Source organism: Lithobates pipiens, unplaced genomic scaffold (assembly GCF_037356315.1).
Source record: "Lithobates pipiens isolate NorthernLeopardFrog02 unplaced genomic scaffold, aLitPip1_a1.2 Scaffold_13, whole genome shotgun sequence".
NCBI lineage: Eukaryota > Metazoa > Chordata > Amphibia > Anura > Ranidae > Lithobates > Lithobates pipiens.
The window spans coordinates 38,445,916-38,460,988 of record NW_027507718.1 but is presented as its reverse complement, the minus strand read 5'-3'; the positions used below and the strand labels follow the sequence as shown (position 1 = coordinate 38,460,988).

At 41.8% G+C, this 15,073-nt stretch overlaps 1 protein-coding gene across 4 annotated transcripts in view; it reads left to right on the top strand.

Annotated features, from left to right (window-relative positions):
- The window catches only part of RFX3 (regulatory factor X3), a 456,270-nt gene that overhangs the window by 297,792 nt on the left and 143,405 nt on the right, over positions 1–15,073 (top strand). For all 4 annotated transcript variants that reach the window (XM_077475023.1, XM_077475024.1, XM_077475022.1 and 1 more), the window contains one exon: positions 3,998–4,256. In XM_077475023.1, the coding sequence (XP_077331149.1) occupies positions 3,998–4,256 (259 nt within the window). The remainder of the gene's footprint in view (positions 1–3,997; positions 4,257–15,073) is intronic.

Genomic DNA, 15,073 nt, shown 5'->3' with positions numbered 1-15,073 from the left:
CTGGCATGTTCTACTGTATGTGTGGTGTGTTGGTGCAACTCACCGATGCTCTCTCCTCGGTGCCGGAACGAAAAATACCGACACGGAGGAGAGAATACATCACTTCCTCTCCTGTGTTTACATTACAGGAGAGGAAGTGATGTCACGGAGGATTTTCATTCGTCGGGAGCGATCGCGAGGGGGTGGCCATGAATGAATGGCCGTCCCCTCGTCTGGGATCGCTCCCGAACGAATGCCGACCGCCGCAGGCACCGGGGGGGGCCCGATCGGGCCCCCCACCCGCGGGAAGGCAGGGACTTATATATACGCCCTTATGCCTGCCCGTGCCATTCTGCCGACGTATATCGTCGTGCGGCGGTCGGCAAGTGGTTAAACTTCCCTCCTAAACTTGGGGTGCGTGTTATTCAACGGCACATGTTATACGCCGATAAATACAGTACTTTTTTTTTTATTATATTTATTTTTACTGTTTTTCTAATTTCTATATATATTTAACTTGGAAACATGTTCCTACTAACCGATACTAACCTACACCATCTGGTCATTATATTTAGACATATGTGTATATCCTTTCCATATAGCTCTCATAGGACTTAGTTTATTTTATAGGATTTTAGTTTATAAGAACTTTTTTCTGCATACAGTTATGTAAATGATGTTTTCAGATGCCACCCTTCCATTTTTACATATTTATACTGTTCTATATATTTGTTCTTGTGTACCCTGTTGTCAAACAAACCTGAAGAAGGGGGAGTCTGTATTCCCCCGAAGCACATTGGGTTTATTTTATTCATTTTGTTGCTACCCTGAATAAAATGCCTTTTCAAACTCACTTCTCCTGGATACTGGACGCTCCTCTTTATTATCTTTCTAAGATGTGTTCTCAAGTACATGAAATAATAATGACTACTAATTGTAGGACAAAGCATGGAGTTATGAAATTGCCTTGGGGGATCGAGAAGGATTTTTTTTTTTAATGTGGGTTTTTTGTCTTCCTTAGAAATCCACTGCGAGTCTAGGAATGTATCTTTTTTGGAAGCAATACCGTTTTTAACCTAACTATGTAACTGTATGACCATTTAACCTCAGGAAGGCAGCAGATTGATAAACTGTGGAGACATTTCTCATCTGGCTTCTGCAAGAAAGGTGCAGGGTCTACTCTTTCTAAAGCCGCGTACACGTGGTCGGAGAATCCGTCGGAATGCGTCTTATCGGACCGTGTCGTCAGATAATCCGACTGTGTGTGGTATGCATCGGACTGATTCCGTCCGAATCTCCGTCCGACCCAATTTTCCAACATGTTGGAAATATTTCCCGACCAACTGGGCTGGTCGGACGTAATCCGATCATGTGTAGAGAATTTTGATCGGACCAAGTTGCACGCATGCTCAGATCAAATTCCTACATCAAAGCTATTGGCTACTAGCCTGAATCTAGTCCCATCGTAACGAAATTACGTCATCACGTTCTGAATGATCGGATTTTTCGACAACTTAGTCCGACCGTGTGTATGCAACAGTTTCAAACACAATCCGTCAGACTAAATCTGATGAACAAAATCTGACGGATTTGGTTGGCAGAATCTCCGACCGGGTGTACAGGGGCTTAGACAGCCCTTACAAATTTTAAATGTTTTTTTTTTTTTTTTGTGAAGTTGACTTTTAAGAAACAAGATAAACTCTTTCTCTGGGGTTTTTGATTGTTACTTTTATTTTTATTTAGATCAAAATATTGTTTGCAGGTAAATGAAAAGGACAATCACCCTACTACTTAGCATAACTAAAAAAAGTTATTACATTATTATTATTATTTAAGGTACTTATAGAGTGCCATCAATTTACGCAGTGCTTTACACATACATTGTACATTAACATCAGTCCCTACCCTCGAGGAGATTACAATCTAAGGTCCCTATCTCACATTCATATACTAGGGCCAATTGAGACAGCAGCCAATTAACCTACCAGCATGTCTTTGGAGTGTAGGAGGAAACTGAAGTACCCGGAAGAAACCCACACAGGCACAGGGAGAACATGCAACTTCAGGCAGGTAGTGTCATCGTTGGGATTCAAACCACCTTATGGGCAGTGTTGGCTTTTTCAACAGTTACCCTTAGACATTCTGGAAATAAGCACAATGGTTGCATAATGTAGTGATTTCTTGTTCAAGAGAAAAAAAATAACAAATATGGAAAAAAAGTAGAGCATTAATAGTAATGTCTAGAGTTTTAGGATATATTGGTGCTGAGACTGAGCATTAGGTAACCTGATATGTTCAATTATGGGAATTCTTAGAGCAGGTGACTTCCATTCTGGCTCTGTGTGGCTTGTATATTCATGACAAAACATGACTTTGTTAAATCTGGCTTTTGGGTGGCAGATGTTCAGCTAATTTAGTAATGTTCCAAGAACCAGTCGGACACATCATGCACATGAATCATGTACAGCTGCGCACACAGCTCTTTATGTGTTTGTACATAGCTGCCATGAATATAAAGGTTGTACTTGCACTCTCTAGCTACAGGTTGCAAAACGTAGAGATGACCTATTCCTCATCACCATGAAGTAGAGAATAAAGACTTGTCAATGGCTTTGTACTCACATGCAGAGCAGGACTCATAACTGCGCTTGAGGTCATGAAAATTAACAGGGGATGTCATTTATAATGTAATAATGAAACCGAGAGCAACTTATTTATGGTTTTCAATTATCATTCACAAGAGGAGTTAATTATGGTTCAGGGACTTCCATTTTTCTCTTGCTTGCAGAATAAAGCTTTCTTATTTAATAATGTACAAGCCAGTGGCCAGTGTTAAATTGTATTGAATATGATACAACTTATTTGGATAATTGAGTACATTCAGATACAAAGAGGATGTTGTGAATATGCTGCAAAGCTACCGGCTTGAATTGTGATCTACACAGCCATTCATTTGGAGAATTTTTAAGTTATTTTTTTTAATAAAGACCTGAATTATTTTTTCTTGATCATCAAGCCTTCCAATTCTCTACCCCACTGGTCCATGTCAAACCCCTTGTCATGGTTATGCAATAGTTTGTCTGCTTACCTGTTCCCATGTGTTCATCTAGAGACCATCCGACCCTCACCTGTCTGCTTTTGTAATCCATCCTCTGGCATGACTCCACCCTAGCTCCTATCAGAGAGCTCTATATTAACCTGTGCACTGCAGGCCAGCCCTGCTGATCAACCTTTGTGTGTTAGATTCCTGTTACCTGCCGTGTGCTCTTCTGTTGTTTTCTGTTACCGACTTTGGCGTGTCCTTGACGATCCCTGTTTGCCTGTGATCCTGACCTTTTGGCGTGTCCCTGACTATTCCTGTCTGCTTGTGGCCCCGACCTTGGCTTTGTCCCTCACTATTCCTATCCTCCTGTTGCCTACTGTGGGTGTGAGCTGGGGGACCCTGGGGGTTGCGACCTGGAGCTAGTTGCAGCCAAGTCCATCCTCACCACTAGAGGCACTGGTGAACACCTGCTGGCTCTTAGACTCTGCGCCCCAGGGAATCTTACGCTCTAACCCCAGTGGGATCTGTCTCCCGTCTGCAGCAGTCAGCCGTAGGGTCCACAACCTTGCGGTGCACTCCTGATCCCTACAGTGTGCATCTATCACCTCGCCTCAAGGTGACCTGACACCCCCGCTCAATTAATTCCTGGGATATTTTTTGTATTTTAGAATGCAACAATTAAATAGCACCAAAGAATTTGAAACTAATTGACATAAAAGCTAGCAACATAATGGGGTTTATTTAATAAAGCTGGAGCGTGCAAAATCAGTCTCACTTCTGCAGAGAAACCAATCAGTTTCTGACCTCAGCTTGTTCAATTAGGTTTGGCAATAAAACCTGGAAGCTGATTGGTTTCCCTGCAAAAGTGAGACTGATTTTGCACTCTCCAGCTTTAGTAAATAAACCCCTGTATATTATTATCATTAAGTTCAATGTAATGATTTATGTTTGTTCTTTTTTTTTCTTTTCCTCAAGCCGGACAACAACATACCCTTACACAGAAACTCAGATGTACAGCCAGAACACAGGGGGAAGTTACTTTGACACCCAGGGTGGATCTGCACAAGTGACCACCGTGGTCTCATCTCACAACATGGTGGGCACTGGAGCAATTCAGATGGGGGTCTCTGGAGGACAAATCATTAGCAGCTCTGGTGGAACTTACCTAATTGGAAACTCCATGGAAAACTCAGGCCATTCTGTTAGTCACACAACCCGCGCCTCTCCAGCAACAGTAAGTGCATTGTTAAGTGTAATTTACAGAAGATACAGGTGTGAACAGACCATTGACCTTCTCCTTAGCAACTGCTAGTGACAGAAACGATGTAGCTGTTTTCTGTGTATTTCTTTCTGATAACTAACTAGCACATATAATTTTTCCCTGGTAATTGTAACAAAGTGCTTGTCACCGTGGAGCTACTTGTCACTGGCTGAACCATGTTTCTCCATATACTGAAAAAACACATACTAAGAAATGTTACAAATAGATTATATTTATCTGTGCTGTTCACTTTTTTTTCCAATTTACTGTTCCTGTTGTGTTCTGGTTTAATGAGACTTTTATATTGTCTGTAGCCTTGATATCTTAGCTCATGGGAGTGTTCATAACTAATTGTAAAATCTTTTTATGGCAAGATACTGATTATGGTGAAAGGAAAGTCTGCAACATTCACTTGTATAAAAATTGTATAAGAGAAACAATGAAAATGACGAGAAAAGGAAAAGATGTTTATTTCCATGGCCACTGTAATAATACCGATTTCTCTCGAGTAAGGTCATCCAAGTGCTACATGTTTATACAGTAGGTAGCAATTTAAGAAATGTAAATATCATTAGTAAAAGCTGAGTAGTGGAGGAGTTCTTAAATAATTAATAATAACGCACTGAATTAAAAGATTAAGCATGCTTTAAAATCTGTGTGATCTGTTAAGGATTGTTCATAAAAAAATGAAATCTCGTTCACTGTGCACTTGTCAAAAAAAGTCCAAAAAAAGTATAGGTAAATGGTAATCATTACCATAATGATGTGGGACAACCATGTAGGGCACAGCAACAGATTCACTTTAAAACTGTCTCCCACAGCTGCTTAAAGTTGGTTCCTTTAACTCATTCACATCTCCATTCACCTAGGGTACTTCTAGCTATTGGTTGGCATGGTGTTCAACATGTCAGCTCTGAAGCTTAGCAACATGACCCAGTGCATCATGGGGGGTGGCAAGAGATAGAGAGCTTAGCCCCCCTAAGCTCCAAGTTACAATTTGAAGTTTGCACAGGGCTTCTTTTTCTCACTTCTACGTGGAGCTAAGGGAATGCACATAACATAGCCAAAAGTTTGTAGATATCTACCCATCACATCTTACATATGGCCAAAAGTGAGTACTGGTACTATTCATGTTACAGCACAGCAAGACATTTTCAGACAAATGTGCACTCTCAACCTTGTGGCAACACTTTGTACCAATTTTTTTTTCTAGCATTAGTGTATCTCATTGTACAAAGCCAGGTCCCTAAAGACGTACATTGGTGAGTTTGGTGTGGGTAACTCAAATGACCTGACCAAAAACCTCACCTTGACCATTTTAAAAAACCTTTTGAGATAAATTGGACCATTGATTGCAAGCCAGGTGTTCTAGTCCATGTTCAGTAACTGACCTCACAAATGTTCTTTTGGCTAAATGGGCACAAATCCCTACAGGTCTACTCAAAATTGTAGCGGAAGCATTTCCTAGAAGAATGGAGACTTTTGTAGATGCAATGGAGGGGGAAGGAAACTCCATAATACCCACAGTTTTAGAATTGGATGTCCAACAAGCTTATATAGTTGTAATAGTAATGTGCCCACATACTACTTTTGGAAATATATTGGGCATTTCTGCAATTGCACAAACCAGCATTAAAGTGAACCTGTTCTTTCTGCCCTGCATAGTCAAATGCTATGTTCACTTTAAAGTGTCTAGCAGATCCTTCTCATTCTTTACTGAAATATAAAAGATATCTTCTTATGTACAAAGAGCTACATCATTTTGGTTGTGGTAGGATAAAAGGCTCCTTAAAGCTGTATTAAACCCAAAGCCAGAAAAGTCATTAATTAATTGCAGCACATCTGTTTGGCTAGTACAAATTCCTGTATAAGGCTGGGTTCACACCAGTCCGGTGCGAATTCCAGCTCCGTTTTCTCTGCAAAGAGAAAAAACAGCTGTTCAGCGGTGCCTCTCCATTCTATCTGTGGATCAGCTGAGCAGGGAGAAGGGGGAGGTGTAGTAAGGAGGGGAAATAATTTGTGTTCAGAATGGAATGCATCTGCGAATCAGATGCATTCCCATAGAATATAATGTGCTTGTAATTTGCACCGCAATGCCCAGAAAAAGCACACTTTTTTCGGGCAATGCGCAGTGCGAATGCAACGCACATATGTGAACCAGCCTCATTCTAATGAAAGTATTTTAAAATGTCCTGCGAATTGGACATCTAATTCAGATAGGTATGAACGGGGCCTTAAGAGTGTGTCCACTCTGGATGAATGAGCACAGGGCCACCTTTGAACAGCAGCACTGTCAGTCTGGGAGGAGGGGAGTGTTAGATGTTCTAGCAGATCTAGATACACTAACATATTCAAGCCAAACTCCTGCTTTTGAGGTTAATACTGCTTTAACCCCCCTGACGGTATTCCAGAGTCTGGCTCGGGGTGGAATTTTCATACCAAAAGCGGTATCCCCGAGCCAGACTCGGGACTGCATCGCTGGATCCAGGAGGATGTTTACTCACCTTCTCCCTCGGATCCAGCGTTGTCTCCCCGCTGTACGAGCGAGCCGTGTCTCGCTCGATGCATTACATCGCCGATCTCCGTGCCCTGCGAGCGTTGCGACGCACGGGGACGGAGATCGGCGCCAAATTCAAAAAGTGAAACAAACAGTAAACATACAGTATAATGTAATCTTACAGATTACATTGCTGTATGTAAATATTTCACATCCCCGTTGTCCCTAGTGGTCTGCCCAGTGTTCTGCATGCAGTTTTATGTAATAAAAACTGTTCTTTATGCCTGGAAACTGGAGATTGTCCATAGCAACCAAACTGTCATTTTACATCAAAAATGGTTTTAGACCAGCTAGAAAACAGCGATAATAAATTAGAATCACTCGCAGAATTGAGCGATAGCGATTTGTGGGGAGATCCGTCATCAAATACTGAAAAGTAATGACAGTGACAATTCTGCAACTGAGCAAATTTCAGTGTTTTTGATTTGATTACATTATTGAATAATTTTTATTATTGTTATATTATTATTTGGTACAATTATTTATAATTATTTATTATATTATAATTTATGATTTCATTTTTCAAACTTTATTATACCCGGGATGTCTGCTAGACTCTGGTTTGGACAAATTTAAGTGAGTTATTCCTAAGAATTGCAGGACTACAATATAAAACGCCAAATTTTCATGCAAAATAATGGTACCGCTTTTAGCACCTAAAATCCGAAATAATCGTACCGCCAGGGAGGTTAAAGAAACAATAGTATGTATAAAAAAAATATCCAAACAATTTAGTTGTATACTAAAATATATGTTCTGATGGAAACTCCATAACAACAGCTGTTAAAGTAGAATTCCTGCCTAACACTTTGTTTAAAAATGTCCCCTCATCCCTCCGTCTCCCTTTGCTGCCTAACCTGTGTAAAGAAAATAATGTGTATGCTTGCCTGTTTTCAGCCAATTCCGGTCTGGTCATGTGATCCGCAGTTACGGGTCACCTGGGTCATTCAGTGGCTGCTACATGGGAAGAGGGGGATCTCAGACAATGATTGGGACATGGGACCTGTGATTGACATCATGGCTCCCGGAATTCACAGCCATTGTCGAGAGCTCCCATCTCTCCCCTGCAGCTGACACTCACTGACACAGGGGATCAAGTCAACAGACCAGATTGGGCTGAAAATATATAGTATAAACATTTTATTTTTTCACATTTCACAGGTTAGGCAGCACAGGTATCAGAGGGGTGGAGGGGACATTTTTAAACCTAGTTAGTGTAAAGCCCCATACACACTATCAGTTTTTCTGCTGAGTTTTTCCTTCAGATTTACCAAAACCATATAATATGAGGTCAAACCTTAGGAGTTTCAATTTGTATGCAATCAGGCAGGCCCTTGCACTACATGGTTTTGGTAAACCTGAAGGAAAAACTCAGCAGAAATACTGATAGTGTGTATGTGGCTTTAGGTGTAATTCTGCCTTAAAGAGGAAGTAAACCCTGATGAGTTTACTTCCTCTTTTTTTCCCTGCAAAGGTAAAGCATAATGGACTACTATGCATCGCATAGTAGCCCATTATGTGTCACTTACCTGACACAGGAGCCAGCGAAGTCGCCGCTGTCCCCTGTAGTCCGCCGCATCCATCTTGCTTGTGGCGTCTCGCAGCTCCGCCGAATGACAGCGGCGAAGCCGCGATGACGTCACTCCCGCGCATGCGCACGGGAGTGGCGTCTCGCAGCTCCGCCGCTGTCATTCGGCAAAGCCGCGATGACGTCACTCCCGCGCATGCGCACGGGAGTCGACAAATGCGGCAGCTCCATTCTTGGAACTGCCGCGTTTAGTGCGCCTGCGCGCCGCTGTCTACGGCGCATGCGCCGTAGACAGCAGTGCCCGTTTTCGGGCAAATATCTCCTAAACCATATAGGTTTAGGAGATATTTCTTGGACCTACAGGTAAGCCTTAATCTAGGCTTACCTGTAGGTCAAAGTGGTTTGTAAGGGTTTACTTCCTCTTTAAGTAATTATCGTAACCTGTTTTGGTGAATGCCAATGAAATCTGAAACTAAGTTGGGGACCCCGTCCCCCCTCCCTAAAGTAAAACAATATAATTTCTTTATGTATTCTATGTTAACAAGCTTTACTTTTAGAACTTTGATTTTACTTTCTTACAGTTCTAGGCACTTTATTGCACTGTGGGCTTCATTTTAATTATGGGGTCTAAACATAGATAATATTGTATTGATTCAATGCTTGTTTTAGGCCAGATATAATTATATAAATTGCAGGATAAAATTATTCATCCTGCTGTGAATTAAAACTGCAACACAATTCTGTCTTCCCTGCACATTCTTCATCACTTTCCCTTCTGCTGCTAGTATTCAAATGCAAAAAAGAGCTTCTCATCTTAGACTCTGAGACACATTTAATTGGAACATTTTCTGCATACTTGGAAATTATATAAAAATCCAAAAATGATTTTGATCGTTTGCAAGCCTATCATACTGTGATGGTACATTTCAATATTTATGTACAGCAGAAGGTTAAATAAAGGATTATTAGATATAAAGGTCACATTCCCGATTGATAGTGAACTGAAATGAATCATGTTGTTGGTATAATGAAAAATAATCTTTATAGATGAATGTGTTGTTGAATAAATATTCAGACTTATTACATTGGAACCTAATTATATTCAGCTTTAGTTCAAAATGTTCTATCATTTTTATCTGCTATTATTTTCATTGTTTCAGAATAAGTATGCATATATTCTTTTTCTGGCAATAAAAATCTCCTCACAGAGAAATTTTTGGGTTATACTGCCGACTACAGGAAAATTGGACAGAGGCAAACAAAAACATTGTAGGCCATCACTACTTGAGCTGGCCTTTACATACCAGATGCTGCTGGACTGGATGTTGCGAGGTTGGCCTGGAAATGATCTCCAGCACTAGGATCTGCTTCAGGCAATTTACTGAACCTTTTCTAGTACAGGTTAGCCACAAAGTGGTTCCAGTTCCAGAACCAATGATGTTCCATGAACACTTGCCCTGCCCAGGGCCTGATTAAGAACATCATGGGCCTGGTGCTGAGGATTTTGGTGGGACTTTTTATGGAAATAAATTAAATGAAGACGCAAACAATTTTTTGTTAAAACATATTAAATATTTAAATTAACATTAACCACTTTGGGACTGGACCATTTTGCTGGCTTAAGACCAGAGCACTTTTTCAGATTCGGCACTGCGTCGCTTTAACTGACGATTGCGTGGTCATGTGACAATTTTTATTGTGACTGCAACATTATGACGGACACATCAGACATTTTTGACACATTTTTGGGACCATTGTCATTTATACGGCAGTCAGTGCTATACAAATGCACTGATTCCTGTCTAAATGACACTGGCGGTGAAAGGGTTAACTAGGAGATGGCAGTGTAGGGGTTAAGTGTGTCCTAGGGGTGTGTTTCTAACTGTGGGGGGCATGGCTGTGTTTTACAGATCACTGATCTCTGCTCCAATCACAGGGAGCAGAGATCAGTGTCACTTGTTGCTAGGCAGAATGGGGAGATTCTGTTTACATCGGCATCTCCCCCTTCTTCCTCCCCGTGAGTCGATCGCGGTATCCCCACGGTGATCGAGGCTGCGGGACCTGCGGTCAGACTCACGCATGCGATGGCACGGCGGCAAATTCAAAGGGATGTACCTGTACGCCCATTTGCCTGTCCGTGCCATTTTGCTGACAAACATCGTCGTGCACCGGTCAGGAAGCGGTTAAAGTGTCAAAACAGAAACCTATTGAAACTATTTCTCTGCAACACTGTACCCTTATGACATTTTTACTATTTTTTTTCACACAAATACACCTATCTTTTGGTGGTGTTTAAACACCATTGAGTTTTAAATTTTTTGCTAAACATTAAAAAAAAACGTTTTTTTAGTTTGTTATAACATTTTGCACATAAGTAATTTTTCTTCTTCACTCATGTGCACTGATGATGCTACACTGATAGGTGGCGCTCATGAGGCAGCACTAATGGGTTGCACTGATAAGCAGCACTGATGAGGTAGCACTATTGGGTTGCACTGATAGGCTCTGATGAGGCAGCACTAATGGGCACTTATAGGTGGCACTGATAGGCAGCATTGATGGGGGCACTGATGAGCTGCACTGATGGACACTGATAGGTGGCACTGGCACTGATAGGTGGCACTGATAAGCTGCACTCATGGGAACTGATAGGCAGCACTTCTGGGCACTGATAAGTGGCACTGATGGGCTCTGATGAGCTGCACTGATATGCGGCACTTATGGGCACTGATACGGCAGCACTAATATGCGGCACTCATGAGGCAGCACTAATATGCGACACTGATAGGTGGCACCGATGAGCTGCACTGGTGAACACTGATAGGTGGCACGGACAGGTAGCACTGATGAGCTGCACTGATAGGTGGCACTGATACTGATAGGTGGCACTGATGAGCTGCACTAATGGGCACTGATAGGCCTAGGAGGCACTGATGAGCTGCACTGATAGCATCCCCCACCCTCCCAAAAAGTTAACCCGCTTCAGCCAGTACAACTTATCTGCCCAACTTCCCCAGCCCCATTCAGAGGCAGAGCTTACTTGTAGTTATTGTACTTTTTGTATAGCGCTTCTCCTCCTTGCTTGCAGCGGCGGCAGGGATTTCAAGCTCCACATGACAGAGAAGTGTGCTGGACTTCAAGGGGAGGAGTTTGCTCAGCCTCAGTGCACTGGTACAGAGGCTATGCAGTGCAGCGTTCTTAGCAACTGCAAGACAATGTATGTAGCGGCCGCTGGCACACTGTCTGTCTGGTGCCTGCAACTTCTGCAAGGCAATGTAGTGGCCAGCCGGTAATTATGTCTGTATTAGGCCGATATTATGGTAGGGGTCTGGAGCTGCAGCTCCAATAGCCTCTATGTTAATCTGATGCTGGCCCTGCCTCCAAAAACTCACTTTATGATTACCAATATCAATCTCCACTGTACAACGCTATAAATACAGCTAATCACATCAAACGTATGGGGATCTGGCTTATACTTGGAGTTAATTATATACTTTTCTTAGCAATTATTCCCATGTTATAGCCTTCTGTTACCAGGGATTTTAATTCCCTATTAAACTCCCTTGTGGGGTCTCTATTTACCTTTTGATACATATCCCCATCTGATAACATACTTATTCCTCCTCCATTATAGACTTCCTTATCCATGACAACACCCCCCCCCCTTATCTGCTGGATGCACAATAATATCATTCATTTTCTCTAATTATTCAATCCCTCTAGTTAAATACTAGGGGTTGGTTTATTTTCTCACCAATACATTTTCCAAATCTCGCAAAACTAAACCTTTAAAAATTTCTTCAATATGCTTAATATTTAAAGGTGGATTGGACAGGAATTTATTCTTTAGTCCTCTGTTCAACCTCTCTCTGGCTGATACCTCCCTTTTTCTAGGGTCCAATGGAATAGATAAAAAATGCTTCTTGAGGTTCAATTCCCAGTGTCTGTATATATTTCAAACTTATTAAAATATCTCTTGGGAACACATTTAAGCCCCAAATCTAAATTATTTATTCAAATTCCACAGTGCACCTTTTTTAAGCACAGATTAAAAGTGTGGATGAAAAAAAATCACATAGCGCACTGTGAAGATTGGATGTTCATTTATTCAATGAAGTAGACTTATTTAAAAAAAAAACTTTATTCTATGTTTGAGAATACTTGACAGTTTGTCAGGGATCCTCAAACTACGGAAGACCCATGGTTTATGTTGAATATGTGAACAGATGACCACTGTGGTGTGACCATATATGATTTTGTTTGATGTGATTATTTGTATCTATAGTGCTGCACAGTGTGTTTGATATTGGTATTCATCATTTAATGAAATGTTGGATGGGGTAATACTGAAGCTGCATTAGTTAGGATTTATGTAATAGTTCAAATTTTTGCTTTGTGCATTTTTTTGTTTTGTGCATTTTTTTTTATATTTAAAGAGTGGAGTAGAGATATATTCTATATTGCATTGTAGTAGGTTGAGCACTGGAAGTTACCTCTTAAATTGGACCACTAGGCACCCTAAAATGTCATACTGTCGATTGATGAATCTGAGGGATTGAGTTGTGACATCATACAATGGGTAGATTGTTGTCGGCGTATGCTTCGCAAACTCTCTCCTGCATTGAGTAATCTCCCCAGCATCTCCCCATTGCTGCGCCTGCTTGAAAGAACCATGTGGAACTCGGTAATCCTCGGTCTGTTCCTACTGCCTATCAAATATGACCTTGTCAACGGTGGCCATCTGACACTACACCTGCTACTAGTAGTTGGGTTTGTGAGTACCCGAGACCTTATCCAGCACCCTGAGCTACATTGCCTTTCCACTTTGGGTTTGCAACATGCCTGTTTATAGACACAGGGGGACAGTTCCCCTGTACCAGGTACCCCTAAATTACACTCCACTAACTGCTCTGGTACTGCTTGAAGCTTGCCTACGAATGTAGCCAACTTTTACAACCTAGAATCCTTCTCCCATCTTGAGACTTTTCCTTAGCTCCGTCAGGCATGGCCAACTTCTCCATGCTGTCCAGTGAGGATTTTTACTGCAGTTATTCATGACTTTATGGGCCAAATAGCACAGATGTTCTCTGACTCTGAATGCAGAGGCCACAAGCAGAGGCCACAAGCGCGCATCTGCATCTTCCGTTGGAAATGTCATATCTGATTTGGCCATAACTTTAGTGGCCATTGAGCTATCAGCTGCCAAGACTTTGTCTAAGGCCGCGTACACACGCGCGGACTGTTGGCCCAACTTTGTCCGTCCAACAGTTTGAGCGAACAGTCCGCTCAAACTTAGCATGGACGGACATGGCCACACACGACGAACGAACAGTTTGCTGAAACCGTGCGCGATGACGTGAACGGCACGTACGACGGGACGCAAAATACGACGTCCTATACACTGCATTATAACTTTCGGCTTGAAAATCCTTTCTGAGCATGCGCGGAACTTTGTTTGACGAACAAGCCTACACACGGGCGGACTGTTCGTTGAAACAAGGTTTCAGCGGACAGTTTTTCGGAATTTCCGTAAAACCTTGTCCGTCCAACTGTCCGCTGAAACTGTCCGCTGAAAGCCCACACACGAGCGGACTGTCCGCCCAAACACTGTTCAGCGGACAAGGTTGGGCCAACAGTCCGCGCGTGTGTACGCGGCCTAATGCTGAATCTCTACAGTCCTTTCTGGAAAAGCCTGCCTCTGAGGAGTTGCAATCTTCTGCTATATTGTCAAAGCTAACACCATTTTAGCTCTTATTGATGCAGTGCACACCATCTTGAAGCTATAGGACCAGTCTATCACTTTTGCCAGTAAGAAAAGTTTTTTTTACCTGGTTCCCTAGACTTTAACAAGAATTTAACCCATTGCAGTGTGAAGGCAGCCACACTGCAAGGAAAGATTTTTACTTTCCCCGGAGATGAGCTTTAGCAAAGCTCATAAAATCTGTGCGTAACAAGTATTAATGACACAAGCCCTTTGGGAGACGATGCCTCTTTTCAAAACTCCTCTGAATGCCATTAAAAGGATGCCATGTGGGGTAAGAAAACTCATCTTTCTCAGCCAAAGAAGAATAAGGTTCAGTATGGGAAGGCCAGTCCCTATGAAATTAATAAAGTATTCTGATTCTGAGTTAAAAAAGACTCCTTTCCATAACTTCTTATGCCGCGTACATACGATCGGACTATCCGGCGGACTTGGTCCTGCGGACCAGAGTCTGTCGGGCAATCCTCCCGTGTGTGGGTTCTGGCTGACTTTTTCTTTCCAAAAGTCCGGCGGACTTAGAAAGAAGTTTTGACTAAAAATTCAGGCTGGTCTTTATCACATTTGACTGAGAACTTGTCATAAGTTATCATGCTGATAACAGAAGAACTGAGCAGGAGAAAGCCATAGGACTTTGATGAGAGATAAGAAAACACTGCCGATATATGTGCCCAGCTCAAATTTCATGAATCAGGATTACATCCACATTAAAGTTCATGTGCCTGTAAAAACAGGTATCCCAATACTTTTGACAATATAGTGTGTATGTATGTATATATATATATATATATATATATATATATATATATATATAAGAGTTTTAAGGTTGGAGATAGGTCCTCCTTCAATATGTCATTCGCCATAAAAGTGGGAAACATCCCACTCAAAAATCGAACCATTTGGAGTACACATCTGACCAGGTTTGCAGTGCTTGAGAACCTCTTCCA